General features: G+C 37.5%; 1 protein-coding gene across 1 annotated transcript; it reads right to left on the reverse strand.

Annotated features, from left to right (window-relative positions):
* Positions 1-6244: 6244 nt before the first annotated feature.
* On the reverse strand, positions 6245-12018 carry LOC121753580 (calcineurin B-like protein 9). The gene is made up of 9 exons (XM_042148791.1): positions 11677-12018; positions 11416-11518; positions 10184-10266; positions 9547-9606; positions 8167-8275; positions 7980-8032; positions 7252-7332; positions 6828-6940; positions 6245-6747 (listed from the first exon to the last, which is right to left on the reverse strand). Exons 2-9 carry the CDS (start codon positions 11492-11494, stop codon positions 6684-6686), a joined length of 642 nt encoding a protein of 213 aa, XP_042004725.1. The 5' UTR covers positions 11495-11518; positions 11677-12018; the 3' UTR covers positions 6245-6683.
* Between the last annotated feature and the right edge of the window lie 3813 nt (positions 12019-15831).

Genomic DNA, 15831 nt, shown 5'->3' on the forward strand with positions numbered 1-15831 from the left:
GCAAGGGGAGGGGCGTGTGATTTGAGAGGGAGGCGTGTGAGATGGGTTTAGGGTTAGGTTTTTGGTTTTATTTATAGAGTTAGGAAATAATATATCCCACAATTAATTGAAGATTTGGGAGAATAAATCAAATAAAGATTTGAGATATTTGGGGGGGGGAGGGAGGCGTGAATTATGGGGAGAAATAAGGGGAGGATTTTTTAAAATCATAGCTATTTAATTAGCTTATGATTTAATTTGGTATTTCACGGAGTAGAATAAAATAATACGGAGTAGAGAAATTTGTAAAATCCTCCAAAAATAATGAGAAGTAGGCGTGTGGTTTAAGGTTCGTCCCACCAGAAAAATTTCTAAATCTTTAATAGAATAAAGTAAGGCAAGATTGGCTAGAATATTCCAATTCATTCATGGAAAGAAATAAGTAAGAAATCAATTATAGAATACTTAATTTCTCCTCTCCCAAAAATAGGAGATTTTGAAAATCATGGAAAAATAAATAAGAATATTTTGGTTTTGGATTTAATTTGGATAAATATCCCAAAATAATTAAATAAATCCAAGAAAGAAGATATTACTTCCAATAAATAGAAATGCCGAAAAGAATTTGAATAAGGTAACTGGCACAAATATGCATGATCCTATTTAATTAAATCCCGCCCATTGGAAAACATATCATATTATTCCACATAACTCTCATCCATTAATTTCACATCGTTAACACAACCTCATAGAAATAAATTTCCAAAAAATGCATTTCCAAATCAACATCCACATTAATAAAATGAAAATAAGCCATCAAAATAAAAAAACAAAAATTTTCCGGGGTGCTACATTATCAATGAGTTCAAACATAGCGTTACCTCTATCTCTAGCAAAGGCGCACGCATGTGAACAAGGAACTCTCCACATCTGCCACTTCCCACAAGTGCACTTTGAATCCAAAAAATCGACCTCTTGTCTGTTATTGCCCTTTGCATGTCCATTTTCGAAACGTGGACGGCTTAGAATTTGGTAATGACCTATTTCTCGGTCAAGTACTGAACAGTAATGTAGTTTCCCCTTCGCATCATTCGCAGCAAGTTTGTCCCTCGCCCACGGGGTTAATCGACCTTCGGTATGTTGTATTTCTGTTTTTCTATCTGCCCACCATTGCATTGTTCTCCAAAATGTTAGATCAACCAAAGCTCTAATTGGCAACTCTCTTATACCTTTCAACACACTATTGAAGCTCTCTGACATGTTTGTTGAGGTCACCCCCATCTCAGTTCATCATCATAACAAAGATACCAATTTTCTTTTTTGGCTTTGTTGAGCCCGTGTATCGCAACAAGACTTTCCTCCCGTAGTGCACGTCGCCTTTGCATGTATTTACGTACTTGAGTTGTGACACTCAATGGCCATACCATGCCTTTCACATTAGAGCCCTTACCCTTAAGTTTCGTCAAGATATTTTTCCTCAAATGGATCAAACAAAATTTATGGTGACATATCGGTGGCTTTTTCCATTCATCAGAATGCATCCTTTATGCCTATCCGAAATGATGCACACCTCCCTTTGGTGTTTCACTACATGAATTCTTACATGATCCAAAAACCACTCCCAACTGTCGCCAGTTTCTTCATCAACAACAGCATATGCAATCGGCAGGCATTTTTTGTTAGCATCAACACCACAAGCAACAAGCAACTTACCTTTAAATCTTCCTCGAAGGTGAGTCCTGTCTATTGTTAAAACTAGTTGGCACTCTTGGAAAACATGAATAGCAGGCCCAAGTGCCCAGAAAACGTAATAGAAGACTTTATTACGTCTCTGGCTCAACAACTCATTGTGCCTGGATTCCTTGACTGCAGTTCAAGCATGTAGCTTGGCAAATCCCTAAATGAGTCATCCCATCCACCAAATACAATCTCTATAGTCATTCTCCGTGCATACCATGTCTTCTTATAACTGACTACCACATGAAATTTGTCATGAACAAAATGGGAGCTACTGCCTCTGTCCTGTATGTTTTATGCGAATTAGAGACGCATGAGCCTCATGCGTCTCTCCCTAAGACGCATGACGATCATGCGTTGTCCGTAAAATAAAAAAAAAACAAGAGACGCATGATGGAGATACGTCCATCCCTAAGACGCATTAACGTCATGCGCCGTTAGAAAAAAAATGAAAAAAAATTGAAAGACGCATGAGAGTCATGCGTCTTTAAAAAAGACGCATCTCCGTCATGCGTTTCATTAAAAGGAGACGCATGAGCATCATGAAGAGATTACCCCGAAAACAGGTGCGAGGAGAAGAGATTAAAATGGTAAAAATGGCATGTTAAGAGCCTCCTGCTCCTAACGGTGAATTCCGTCCGAATTCACAACTATAACACCACAATTCCGGCGCCCTCGTTTAAGGGTCGGCGGACAAACGATAGGGCTGGCGCGGAGGAGTCTCCGTCGGCAGCGTTGAGAGTTTAAATCCGTTGATTAATCCGGCGCCCAAGTCTTGGGTAGGCGGTGATCTCCGGAGATAGAGCTGGGCGCAAGAATGATTCTTGTCGGCAGCGATAGATAATTTTGGATGCTTGATACTCCACAAGTGGGCAAACGATAATGATTTTATTAATTGATTGAATGAATAAAAAAGATAACAGTCTATCATATTTATAATGCTACTGACTTAATGAACAAGAAAACAAAGATATAGAAAAAGATATGCTAAATCCCTATAATATCTAAACTAAATAATAATAATAGAGGTTCGTATCAACTCCCCCACGGTTAAAATCCACCTTGTTCTCAAGGTGGGAACCACGAAGCAAAAAGGAGAGTTGAAAGCAAAAGCTTCGGCGAGGCAACTCCTCCTGGATCAAACACACACCGAACAGATGAACGTCTCCCTTCTTCACTTCCATAAAAAATCAACAAAGAAGACACAACTTTGTCGGAAAAATTCCTTGCCAAATCGAAAAGCTTGTCCACGCCTCCCAGAATGCCCAAGCATGGCATGTCATTACTCGGAGGGATAAACCTTGCATCTTTGTCGAGCGATGTTGATCGATGATTCATACTTGGAACATCACCGACATTCAAATCCACATAGACACAAGCAATTACGGGCAAATCGGTGTAAGAACCATCTCCTTTCTTGCCCCAACAATTTCCAACAACATTTTTGGATGACACTTGAACAACATTGAGTGAGGCGATTATCTTCTCCACTTCACCAATAGAACCATCCTCCTCTTTATCTTCTAGCAATGTCTCCTCCTTTTCACCAATCTTCTCATCATATACCCCAACGAGCACTTGCGGTGGCTCACTGTCGTTCTTGACAATCCCTTTGTTCTTGAGGAACTCTCCAGGGGACTCGTTGTTTTGAACATCAAGAGGAGCGCCATTATTGTGAACATCGGTAATGTCATGGGGAACATCATCACCGAATACTATCGTGGGAGTATTATCAGTTTTCTCTTCGGCTAAATTCTCATCTTGAATGTTCTCCTCAAACTCCTCCCCATCATCCGCATAACAGAGAATGCGTTGTTTACACACATGTCCCATCACCCATTTCTCGGGACAGTGCCAGCAGAGACCCAACCTGGACCGTTCTGACTTCTCCGCCTGGGAAACTCGTATTAGCGGCAGGCGTGGCTGCTCCGGAGTTTGACTGGTCACACTTGCGGGCTGACTGTACAGGTCCCGCGTTGGCTTTTCGGTGGAGTAGCGGGGCTGGTGGGAGGCGGGCTGGACTCGCGCTCTCACCTCCTCCCAAGGGCGAGGTCGGTCCCAGCACGTCTCCGAGCGTCGGGGACGGTCAACGGTCAGGTAGCCGCAGTCCTGCTGTTGCGCCGGTGGGTCCCAGCACGTTGGGCGGTGCCGCTGCGTTGCGGTTGTCGGGTAGTGATCAAACCCTAATTGGGTCTGATGATCTTCGCGATCAGATAGGTGGCCACCCCTCTCGATGTAGCCACCGCGGTGTCGGGGCCAAGCGTCTTGCGCGCGATCGCGGTACCCGAGGGGCTGGTATCTCGGCCGTGGGCGACGATCAGGTGGATCCAAGTGGTGTGAGACGTAGGGTGATTCTGGATCAGGCCACGACGGCGGACAGAGTACTTCCACCCGGCTGCTCGGAGGGTCCCAACTGGTTACGCGGCGAGGTTGGGCCGGCTGGTAGGGAGGGAATGGCTGTGTGGCCTGAGGGAAGTCGTATTGACGACGGCGATAGCCGGCGTAGTCGTATGACATGTTGACGGACTGAGGCGTGGCTGTGGTGGTTGATGATCGTTTGACTTCGATGCGGCACGCGGGAATCCTTCCCGTCGGGCGTTGCAGAAGTAGTGTTGTCCTGCGGCTAGAGCTCGGCGGACAGGCGGGACTCGACAACCAAAGCAGTTGCTGTGCGCGGAATGTTTTCCGTCGGGCAGCGGTGTAGCTTCGGTTCGAGATGGTGAGAGGGTCAACTCTCAATGAAAGCACCAGTTGTTAAGAGCCTCCTGCTCCTAACGGTGAATTCCGTCCGAATTCACAACTATAACACCACAATTCCGGCGCCCTCGTATAAGGGTCGGCGGACAAACGATAGGGCTGGCGCGGAGGAGTCTCCGTCGGCAGCGTTGAGAGTTTAAATCCGTTGATTAATCCGGCGCCCAAGTCTTGGGTCGGCGGTGATCTCCGGAGATAGAGCTGGGCGCAAGAATGATTCTTGTCGGCAGCGATAGATAATTTTGGATGCTTGATACTCCACAAGTGGGCAAACGATAATGATTTTATTAATTGATTGAATGAATAAAAAAGATAACAGTCTATCCTATTTATAATGCTACTGACTTAATGAACAAGAAAACAAGATATAGAAAAAGATATGCTAAATCCCTATAATATCTAAACTAAATAATAATAATAGAGGTTCGTATCATGGCACCTTTGAGATATTTTGAAAATCATCAAGAAGGCGATGGAAAAATGAGGATGGAGAGGCGGCGGTGGACGTCAATATGCAGTCGATCACCGCCGGAATGGCCGCCGGAGGAATCCGTCGGAAACTGCTCAAAAGTGAAGCAACGATAGACTCCATTGAATACAGACACCTCTGCTCTCTGCTGCTGGTGTTTGATGCTTCAGCCTTAAACGGTTAAACCCCAACACCGGCTCTGATAAGGGGGATTTGACTTTAGTTTTTTTTTTCTTTTTCTATTTTAGTTTTACTTTGATCCAAAGTGACTTATCTGAAACCTATTTTGTAATTCAATATTGTGATTTGATTTACTACGCGTTTGCGGTTTACGCATGGATAATGAAAAACAAAATCAATGGCATTACACACTAATAATAAAAATGAAGTGATCAAAAAGCAAAACAAAATAATCTTTCGATTAACGATTTAAAAAAATCATTTTAACTCGCAGTATGAAACAATTGTTTGCTTTTATTGTGAATAGTCGTACATGGGTATGCTCTTAAGGTAAACTAAAGTACTTAATTCTAAATATAGATATGATAATCTAGTAGTGAAAGCTAGAATGGATGTGCTCTTAAGATCTTTAATTTGTACAAGTTCCTCTCTTACTGGATTATGTCTTTCCATAGGCCACCCTACAATTACATTGACCACCAAACAAAGAAACATTAGGTCAAACAAAATATACACTCCATTGTATGTCATACTATAAGTCAATTCTTGTCCTTGAACTCTCGCCTGCGTTCTAATTTGTCATAGTCATTGAAGTTTGCAGTGCTACTACATCAAAGGGTGAAGTTATTTTATCTTTGGGGACGATTTGTCGTAATCAAAAGCACTACCGCAACATGATATGTCTTACATAAAGAGGATTTCCTCATCGGAATTGTGTAATCTATTCCTTTAATACTTATAATTTCATCAATGCAGTCCATACCTTGTTTTTCTAATCTACTAGTAGTATATGACTTTGATTACCTATATCTAGCAAACCGTTGTGGAACTACAACATATTAAAGGTAATTGCACCTAAATTGTTTAACTTTCTTGGATTTTGATCAATTCTCTACACTTTTTTAGTTTATCATTTTTTCAGTTTTGCCAAAGCTAACAAAGTAACTGAAGCAAAAATATTGACGTACAGGGAAACTTCGTAGACCCAAATACACATTATCACTGTAATTAGTTGATGTAGTCTTCAAGTAGTAGTTACGATTATAAATTTAAAACTACACATAATTTTCCGTAAGCACTTGAATTTTATAAGACGTGAAAAACAAGAAGGAATGGCAAGGCAAGTGATATAAACACATAGCAACTCATGAATAAGAAAATTGTTTCAGACTGCCCACGAGACCACTACCTTCTACAGCCTGTATTGTGATACACTCAGGTCTGGTCTAAGGTCAATCGTTTTTCTAATAAGACAACATTTAAATTCATGCAACGTTTGAGGTCTATTGATGCAAGAATGCTTCTTGGTAGCAAGGTACATCAATTACTAAACACTGTTAATATACTGTGGAATCTACAAATGTGGAGGGGGCGGCGCATGGGCTAGGGGGGAGAAAGGAGCTAAATTCCACGCAGTCACAACCTCGTCAAAAATCACAAGGCAGCAATATCCACCTAGTCCATCAAGAGCCACATCGCTTCAAAGTGTCAATGCCTGCTGTAATTAGAACTTAATACGTCCTCTAAACTAATGGTTCACAAGCAGGTAGGGTCGCGTCATTTTTTATGTGGCGACTTCATCAACCTCTGAGTTGAAAACGAAGCTAGGAAAAGTCGTAGTTATATCCCTGTGGACCATGAATCACGTGAATTTGTCTGTCTAGATAGTTGAGAGATTCTGGATGGATGACGGACAATAAAAGATTACCTCAAATATGGGAGTGTCATGATCTTCAACAATGAAGGATTTCGAACCACAAAATTGTGCCATTCTGACTTGTCTATTTTTCCATCCTGGTCAATGTCGGCTTCCATAAAAGTCTGTCAATGATTGCATAAACAAGCATGATTACCTAAAGATCTTGACGTCGTCAACCAACAGTATGTAAAGTGTTAACACCTAGTGAGCAGTTTAACAAAGCCAAACAAAATAGTAAAAGGAGCAAATAATATCCAATTAAACAAGGGCACGGTAACAGAAATTACAGTATAGCAGCTCACTGCATTGCATTTACCAAACACATCAACAATTACTTAGAATCGGTATTGACACAAAAACACAAATCAGCCTTTCCCCACAACAAAAATGTCACAGCAATGAACTTATTAAATTTATGTGAAACTCCACTTACTTTATCTAATATCGTCTCAATAGTTTCATCAGCCAGCTTCATATCCGACTCACAAAGAAGTGCAATCAACATTTGTTTAACCTACAAAAAAACAGGTATTGTGAAGAATACTGGGGTTAATTTCAAGACAAAATAAATTCAACTTCCTCAGTGTGCACTTAATAATAGATAATCTAACAACATACAAGAATCCAAACCCCAATATTGAAAGTTCTCTTACCCATGAATGAATAATCAAGAACTTAAAAAAAAAGCAATGAGAAAGTCTAATATAATTCGAGGAGAAAATTAATTCAAGATTCAAGAATTTCTAAACGAAGAAGAACGGTGACTAAATAACAATTTTTTGGGGCAAAAACAGAAGTAGGAGTAGTATTTAATTTGGAAAGCAGTGCCTATTTGTATAACAAAATTTGTTTTAGATCAGTGTCTCTTACCTAATGGCTAATACACACATATGTCCAATTGTATCTAAGCACTAAATTGACAATTGAGCTTCTCAAGTTGGGCACAACAATTATGTAGATCTGGTATTCATAATTTATAGACTTAGGCCTTAGATAACATGCACAAAGAGCCAAAAAGGTGACATGGTACTCAAAGAAAAAAGATTCAGCATAAGTCAAGAACTATCAATCATCAATTTTTGACTCCATTCTAGCACAAGGAATATCCATAAAACTGGGCACATGAAAGTACAAAAGGTGCAAATAGTTGCAAATAAATACCTCTTGGCGTTCAATATATCCACTTCCGTCCATATCATATAGCTTAAATGAAACTGCAACGCCCAATCCAAAACAAAAAAGAGAAAAGAAGCAAGTTATAGCTACTTTGTTTAGCAAGTTATTGACTTTAAAAGGACAAAAAGAGCAAAGTTGGCAAACTATGTCAAAGACAAAGATGTCATCATACAATTGATTTTATCCTCTTGCAGAGCATTTGGATGGAAAACATTGAGCGATCTAACAAAATCCCCAAAATCAATTACACCTTTTTGCTTCACATCGAATAGATCAAAAATCTGCAGGTGAGAGATGGACATACAGACTAAGAAAATAAAATAGCATCAAAAGAGAATAATATAACAAATTATACCATCTCAAAGGTACATTGAAAGTAGCATCAGCTAGGAGTATTACAAAATTTGCCAAAGATCCATCAATATATAACAGAAGGTTAGGAACTTGTTACATCATATTTTATCTATGTCAAAAAAATTGCTAGTCATTTTCCGGCTTACAGCTTTAACATAAAAATGTTAAAATATCAAGCATCATAAATTTAAAAGTTTAAATATTCTTCATACTCATGTATCTTGTAAGAGAGGAAGCTATGTTCTCATATTATCAATAGTGGCAGGAGGCCAAATGACATGTCTCAAGAGTTTCAAAGTCAGTGTAGAGGAACAATGAAACTATAATCAAGTTGCTAGAGCTCATCTTCTATAGATAGCCTTGTAAAGACGGTTATAAGCTAGTTCACTTAATACAAAGATATGGAAGTTACTATATGTTATACGAATTAGAGTCAAGTTGCAAGGGCATACAAATATATCTCAGAAAATTTAAGAGGAAATGATTTTCATGGGTAATACACTGACAATAAAAAAGAACTAAGAAACTGCAGCTGATATTCATCATTGTTTGGAAAAGACCACACTTCACTGTCTGAGAACCCTGGTCTATTTCATTTCTTAAAGCAACTCTGTCAAAAAGTGCATCTGCTAATTCTTCTAAGTCTTGGTCACAGAAGGAAGTGAAAGTGTTTTATAGGAATTTGATGTCTACATCAGCCTTTTTAAAGAAGTTTAACTGTCACCATTAACACTTCATTGAGATAGATTGGTTAAGTTGGTAGGGCAGCTAGAGACAGAGGCTGAAAGAAGATCTGAAGGTATATTACTTCGAGATTTGTGTACCTTCATCAGCAAGTTCAGGGCATGTCAGCCATTTTACAAACAAGAGATTATATCTTAATCATTTATTACTTCGCATAGTTTATCCTTATTCCTAATTGACATCCTCACCATTTGCCATCAATTTTAGAAAAAACATTTTACTATCAACAGAACTGACTACTCAAAAGAACCTTCATTATCAACATAACCTCTAAATATTACTATAAGTCTAAGCATTTTCAACCTAAGAATCATTAAGTTCAGTTTTTCTCAAAATTACTCTTTAAAGAACCTTCCATGACCAATAGAAGCAACCATCCAAGTATTCATAGGTTACAATCTAAAAAAATCAATGAGTGCCCATATCGTGGAAATACCCTGAGTCAATCACCTACCAGATTTGCAAAAATATTCTCCTTTTTCCTATTCTTGAACAAAGCCAATTGAAGATCTTCCTGCATACATAGACATAAGTGAAATGGATGTGTATATATCTGCACAAGTGGTACAAAACGTTCTGATATGCAGAGCAATTATGTACTGTTTCTTGAAGGATTGACAAACACGTGAAACTATAGAGAAAAATCAGAAAATTATTGCACATAGTGACATAAAGCCACTGATAAGTCTGATATTGCAAAGAGAAAAGACAGTAAGAGGGACGAAGGAAAATACTTATCACAGGAGCATTATACGTGAGTTCATTAAATAGGGGGGCATATTACATCACAATCCAGAAAACATAAAGCATAGTGCCAACATATCGCGAAAGAGTCACCTTTGTAGCTCTATTTAACAAACTGTGACAATTTTACAACTTACTTTTTGATTCACAACTATATAAAATAGAGAAGAAAAGATAGATTACACTGAACTTGCAGAGGACTACAACTTTTTTCCATTTATAGTGATTTTTTTTGTTATTCAGTTATGCTAAATTATTACTTGTGGAAATCATACTCTTCAATGACTACGAAAGGTGCAGTATAAAAATTATGAACATGGCAAGCACAACATTCTGTTAGAAATTACCTTATTAATAAGCCCGTCATCAATAACAGAACTGCTAATGCTCTTGAACAGCTCGAATAATGCTTCAACTTCACTCACACTAACTGCAAAGCAAGACTGACACATAAGATCTTCATGTCTAACAACAGACAAAGGAAAGCCCAAACTGAACTGGAGAGACTCGTGAATTTTTCATGCACAAAACTAAAACATGCAAGCAAAAAAATGTGAAGATCAACACCAGCAACTAAACAAGCATCAGTAATTTAGAGATCAAACGATCAAAAAAATGGCATGTTTTCATAGTTTCAAGCTTTCAGGCCATAGTTAGGGAGAAAAAAAGACTAGAAACTCTGAAAAAGAGGAAGATGCAAGAGGGAGAGGGGGGATGAGTGCTTTAACAAGTATTCTTAGCGAATTCTTCGACTATTTGAACACCCAGTAAGGGAGGAAACAAAACTGAGTAAAGGCTAATAGCTGACTCGCTTAATGAGATTCCTATCCGTATTTAATAGTTTAATAGGACTAGCCAAATAAGCAAAATAGTAAACTTGGCTGCATTAGCACCCGAGCTTCCAAGAAAACTACACATATGGTATATTTTACAGGGTCGGTAACGGTAAGTTATAATTGCACATAACTTTTGGACTGTGATTCTTATCACATGCTTTAGCTATAGATCTGTTCTTACTTAAAAAGTGAATAATTTAAGATTAAAATTGATAGAAATCCATGGGTTTCATTTTAAAACCAATTGGTGATAGGAGGAGCGGCACATGGGATTTATATACTAGTTTTTTAGTTTTCTCTTGACGCCGATGTGGGATAGTTATAGGTTATTTTTAGTTTCAATTGTCAACACCCTCCCTCAAACCCTTCAAGGTCAAGGTGAAGCTTGAAGGGGTTGGACTTTTTTTTTATTGGATGGACGACTGGCCCAATTTTTTTCTGATCGGTTGGACCATTGGCCCAAATTTTAAGCTCAGACATAATGCTGGATCAATCATTTTTTTTGGTTTCAACCCATATATATTGTTGGGTCAGTTAAATCTGGCCCACAATCGTGACCGCTTTGACACCATGAGGATTCCATCCTAAAACCAATTGGTGATACGCGGAGTGGCCTTGGGATTTATAGTATTCCTACTAGTTTCCTGTTAGTTTCAGTTTTCTCTTGACACCGATGTGGGAGTTTCAATTGCCAACAAAAATATTCAAGCAATCTACATAAATGGGAACAGTAAGTTACTTACAAGCCGTTTGGGAAGCAAGTAGAACAGGATCTTCATGTCCAGGAAACTGCTTTCGTGTTGTAGAATGAAAACAGCCCATCTAAGGGAATAATTCACCACAATACTACAATACATAACCAGAAATCACTTAACCTCTCAATAGATATTTCAGAATACTGCGGTTCTCAATATAATAAGCTATCAAATTGGGCAACAGAGGGAAAAAACGATTAGCACTACACCATAAAACCCTGAATTACATACACAATGGACGAATCATACCAAAAGGTATCCAGATAATATGAGAAGCAGCGCCGAATTCCTCAACAAGCAGTGAAATCGAGCGACGTCGGATCACTTAAGCAACAGAAAAAAAGTGATCACTCGCCGACAAAGTGGAAAACGAATCGAGAATTGAGTAGTAAACTTATAAGCTCTTGAGAGGCGATATGCACATCAATTTGTAGGTATGGAGAAGTAAGGCGACGCTCTTGGATTTGTTGGAGAGGGAATCAGTGATGGAAACGAAGCAGAAGAAAGAGGAGACATGGCAATGGCAATGGCAAAGGCAAATTAAGGAATTGGAATATTCCCATTTGAAATTGAGTCAATTATGACGCGAGATAATTTGCATTCAATTCACACCTCAATTATTAAATTTTAGGATAGAGGAGATTGATAATTGATCATCAAATAAGGCATGTTATTATCCAAATAAAATGTTGATATATTTGCTTATTATGAGGTTTTTGCACGAATAAGCAAGAATGCCGAAAATATGAATGAATGGATATAATATTTGATTTTTCCCTCGATTTGTTTATTTTGTGTTTTGATTATGTTGGTAGTTTGAATCGAGTATAAAATTGCATTAGGGCATCCGCAGTTGTGCGGATGTCCCGGCGGAATTTCCCGCAGAATTCTCAAAAACACTTTCTGCCACGTCATAAGGACTTTCCACTGCACTGTCACGTCATACGGACTTCCCACTGCACAGTGGCGGAATTCCCCTGCAGAATTCCCGACGGAATTCCCACAATAAAAAAAATCACAAATTCACAAATTAAACAATTTCCGGAAGTAAACAATTTACGTAATTAAAATTTCGACGAAAATAAGGAAAACATTCCATTAAAATAAGAAAAAGTACATTTTACCAAATAAAAAAAATACATTTCAATAATTAAAAACTACATCAACGATGACCCCTACGCTGCCACACTTCTTCAATAATATCGTTCTAGAGTCGAACGTGGGCTTGTTTTTGACGCATGTCGGCAAATGCACAGACTCGATCGACGTCGTCATGGGGAATCCCCATGCGTACATTGCTAGTGGCCACACCGTGGCTTGGACCCGCAGCATCAGCATCATCATTGGCTCAATCGGTCAGTGCTGGACCTTCATCTTCGACGATCATGTTGTGCATGATAATACATGCGTACATGATGTCGGCGACGCTGTCAACGCACCACAGCCGTGATGGACCTTTCACTGCCGCCCATCAAGCCTGGAGCACACCAAATGCCCACTTGTTCCTCCCTCGCCGCGGCCTCCCGCACACGTGCCCAAATCGGAGCCATTATGTCTACTTTGTACTCCCTCCGTCCGCGAATAGGAGTCTTTTTTTTTTAATTTCGTCTGTCCGCGAATAGGAGTCCCGATTCACTTTTGCCATAAATGGTAATAGGGTCTCACCTTCCACTAACTCATTTAACTCACATTTTATTTAAAACTAATATATATACATGAGACCCCTAATCTAATAATTTTTTTCCACCTACTTTTCTTAATAACATTTCTTAAAACTCATACCACCTAGAATCCGAATGGCGGACGGAGGGAGTACTATTGTAGTAATAAAAAAATGTGCAATTACCATCTTTAAAAAAATTGTTTTAAAAGTATAAATAAATTAACTGAAATAATAATATTCGTTGAATAGAATGAATACTAATAAAATAATTTATACTTATGAGCTATACAGAAAATGGAAAAACAAATATTATATTATATTTAAAATAATATAATAAAAAGAAAAAACAATAGAAAACGCCATACACACGATGACACAAGTTTTGTGTAAATTATTAGTACTAATATTTTGATGATTCATTTTAATAAAATTGATACAAGTTTTTCGTAAATTAATAATATTTAACTTATTAATATTTTGGTGATTCGTTAGTATATAATAAAATTGATACGTAGTCATACTTATACGAACTTAATTTATAAAAAAAATATATAGCAATAAGTAGAAAATATCTTTACATCTTAAATAACTAAGCACATCCTATCTTATACGACTTGGCGATAAATTTTGTTACCATTATTTATTTTATTTCTATTATATTTTACTTTAAAATTAATGAAATTTGGGAAAGGTAAATTTTATTATTTTTGTCTTAGTGTAGTACTATAAGATATATTAGGAAAGTTGGAATTGAACTCCTTATTTTTTTATTATAAAGAAAATCCACATGGAATGTAATAACTTTTATTTCTATAAATTGAGATCTATTTGTCAATTTCTTAATAGTGTATCATGAAATGCAGTATACTATGTATGAGGTGATCCCTTCCGGTGAGTGCTATTCCAACTAATTTTATAAATTAAATTTAGGACGTAGGATAGGAGTTTTCCATGTAGCTCTAGTAGTTACTTTATCTTTGAACTTGTAGAATAGCTAATTCGACTATACTTATCTATGCAGCAACCATTGATTCAATCTTAGTTAGGTAGAGTCACATTTAAATTTAGAGTTAGGTATAATTTTTAGACACTAAAATAGTATCTTTTGGTTTCACAGATGACACCCTAGTTTAAGAGTTTCATTCATTCACTTTGTTGGAAGACTTTATTTACTACTCTATCCATTATATTACTATAATTCTAGCATTTCTTTTAAGTAGAGTATCTAAAAAGAATAGTAGTAGTGTCTAATGAGTTAAACACAAAAATATAAAGTATGAAAACATAAAATAAGATAAATAAATAGAGAATAATTTAGTCAATCTCACAGTGCAATTTTAACATATATCAAAAAAACATTCATTTCTTAATTCCAAACATGAGAATGTTAAAATGGTAGTATGTTCTTATAATAAGGATATATGCCAACAAGATTTCTTATGTAAACACGAGTATGGGAATAAAACAAGCCTGCTGATCATCTTATAATGGTAGCTAACCACTGTCAATAATAGTAAGCTACCTAGCATAATTGTAATTGTCAAATTCACCACCAACTTCCATTTTAATTTATAATCTGAGAATAGGCACCTAATTTAACTGTGGAGTTAATTAAAAACCTAATGCCAATTAATAGAGGCACATCTTCATCAATTAAGAGACCAAAGCCACATAAGAAATGAACCATGGAATCATCGATCGACAAAGCAAGGAACAAGTCAAACAACACAACTCACACTATTGCCATAACGTAATGTATGATTGCTAGTTGCTACATTCAGCTACAAATATTATAAAATGTAGCCACAAACGCTATAAAGTTTTATAGTGTTTGTGGCTGAATAGTATAAAGTATATCATGTGGCATGTGAAGTAGCCACTCTTCAACCAATCTCAGATTCTCAATGATGCACAAACCCCATTTTGTAGATGTAATTTTATTTCATGTGTTTCCGCGTTTGAAAAACATCAAGAGCTTAAAAAAATCATTTTAGGAGACGTAAGATTTATATTCTCTCTATTTCATAATAGTGTAGGTATTTCTCTACGGCACAGAGATTAAAAAAATGATATGTAATGTATTAAATAAAAAGATAATAAAGTAAGAGAGGAAAAAGAGTGAGAGAATAAAGTAAGAAAAAGAGAAAAGTGAGTGAGAAGAAATGTGTTAATTTTACTATAAAGGGAAATGACTCCACTACTATGAAACGTACCAAAATGATAAAATGACTCCACTATTATGGAAATGAGGAAGTAGTATATATGAGTATTTAAGAAAAGTATATAGTATAATCATAGATGTATAATTAGAAATTTATACTATAAATATAAAATGACGAGAAATGGGTGAGATTGAGAAGTCATTGTTGGACTCATCGTGAATGATTCATTATTTCTCCGACCATCTACAAAGTGTACATGTATATGTCGTCGACAGTTTCTAATGTGTAGACAATTATTCATGCGCATAAAAAATACATTGACAGTGCGTGAAGAGTTCTTCCAGCAATGGTTGGACGACTCGTGCAAAAATGCCTTTCGATGATCAAAATATGTGCATCAACGACCAAACAACTCGCAACTGACGAAACTAATGATATTTTCGATAAGTACTTGTATGTTGCCAAATCGAACATCATGAGAATGCTTGAGATGATTTAGGGCTCCCCATGTGTCGGGGGCGATCTCAGGGACGGGCGTAGGGACAATGTAGGGCTACTGCGACAGGCGTCGGGAGAGGC

Source organism: Salvia splendens, chromosome 11 (genome assembly GCF_004379255.2).
Source record: "Salvia splendens isolate huo1 chromosome 11, SspV2, whole genome shotgun sequence".
Taxonomy (NCBI): Eukaryota; Viridiplantae; Streptophyta; class Magnoliopsida; order Lamiales; family Lamiaceae; genus Salvia; species Salvia splendens.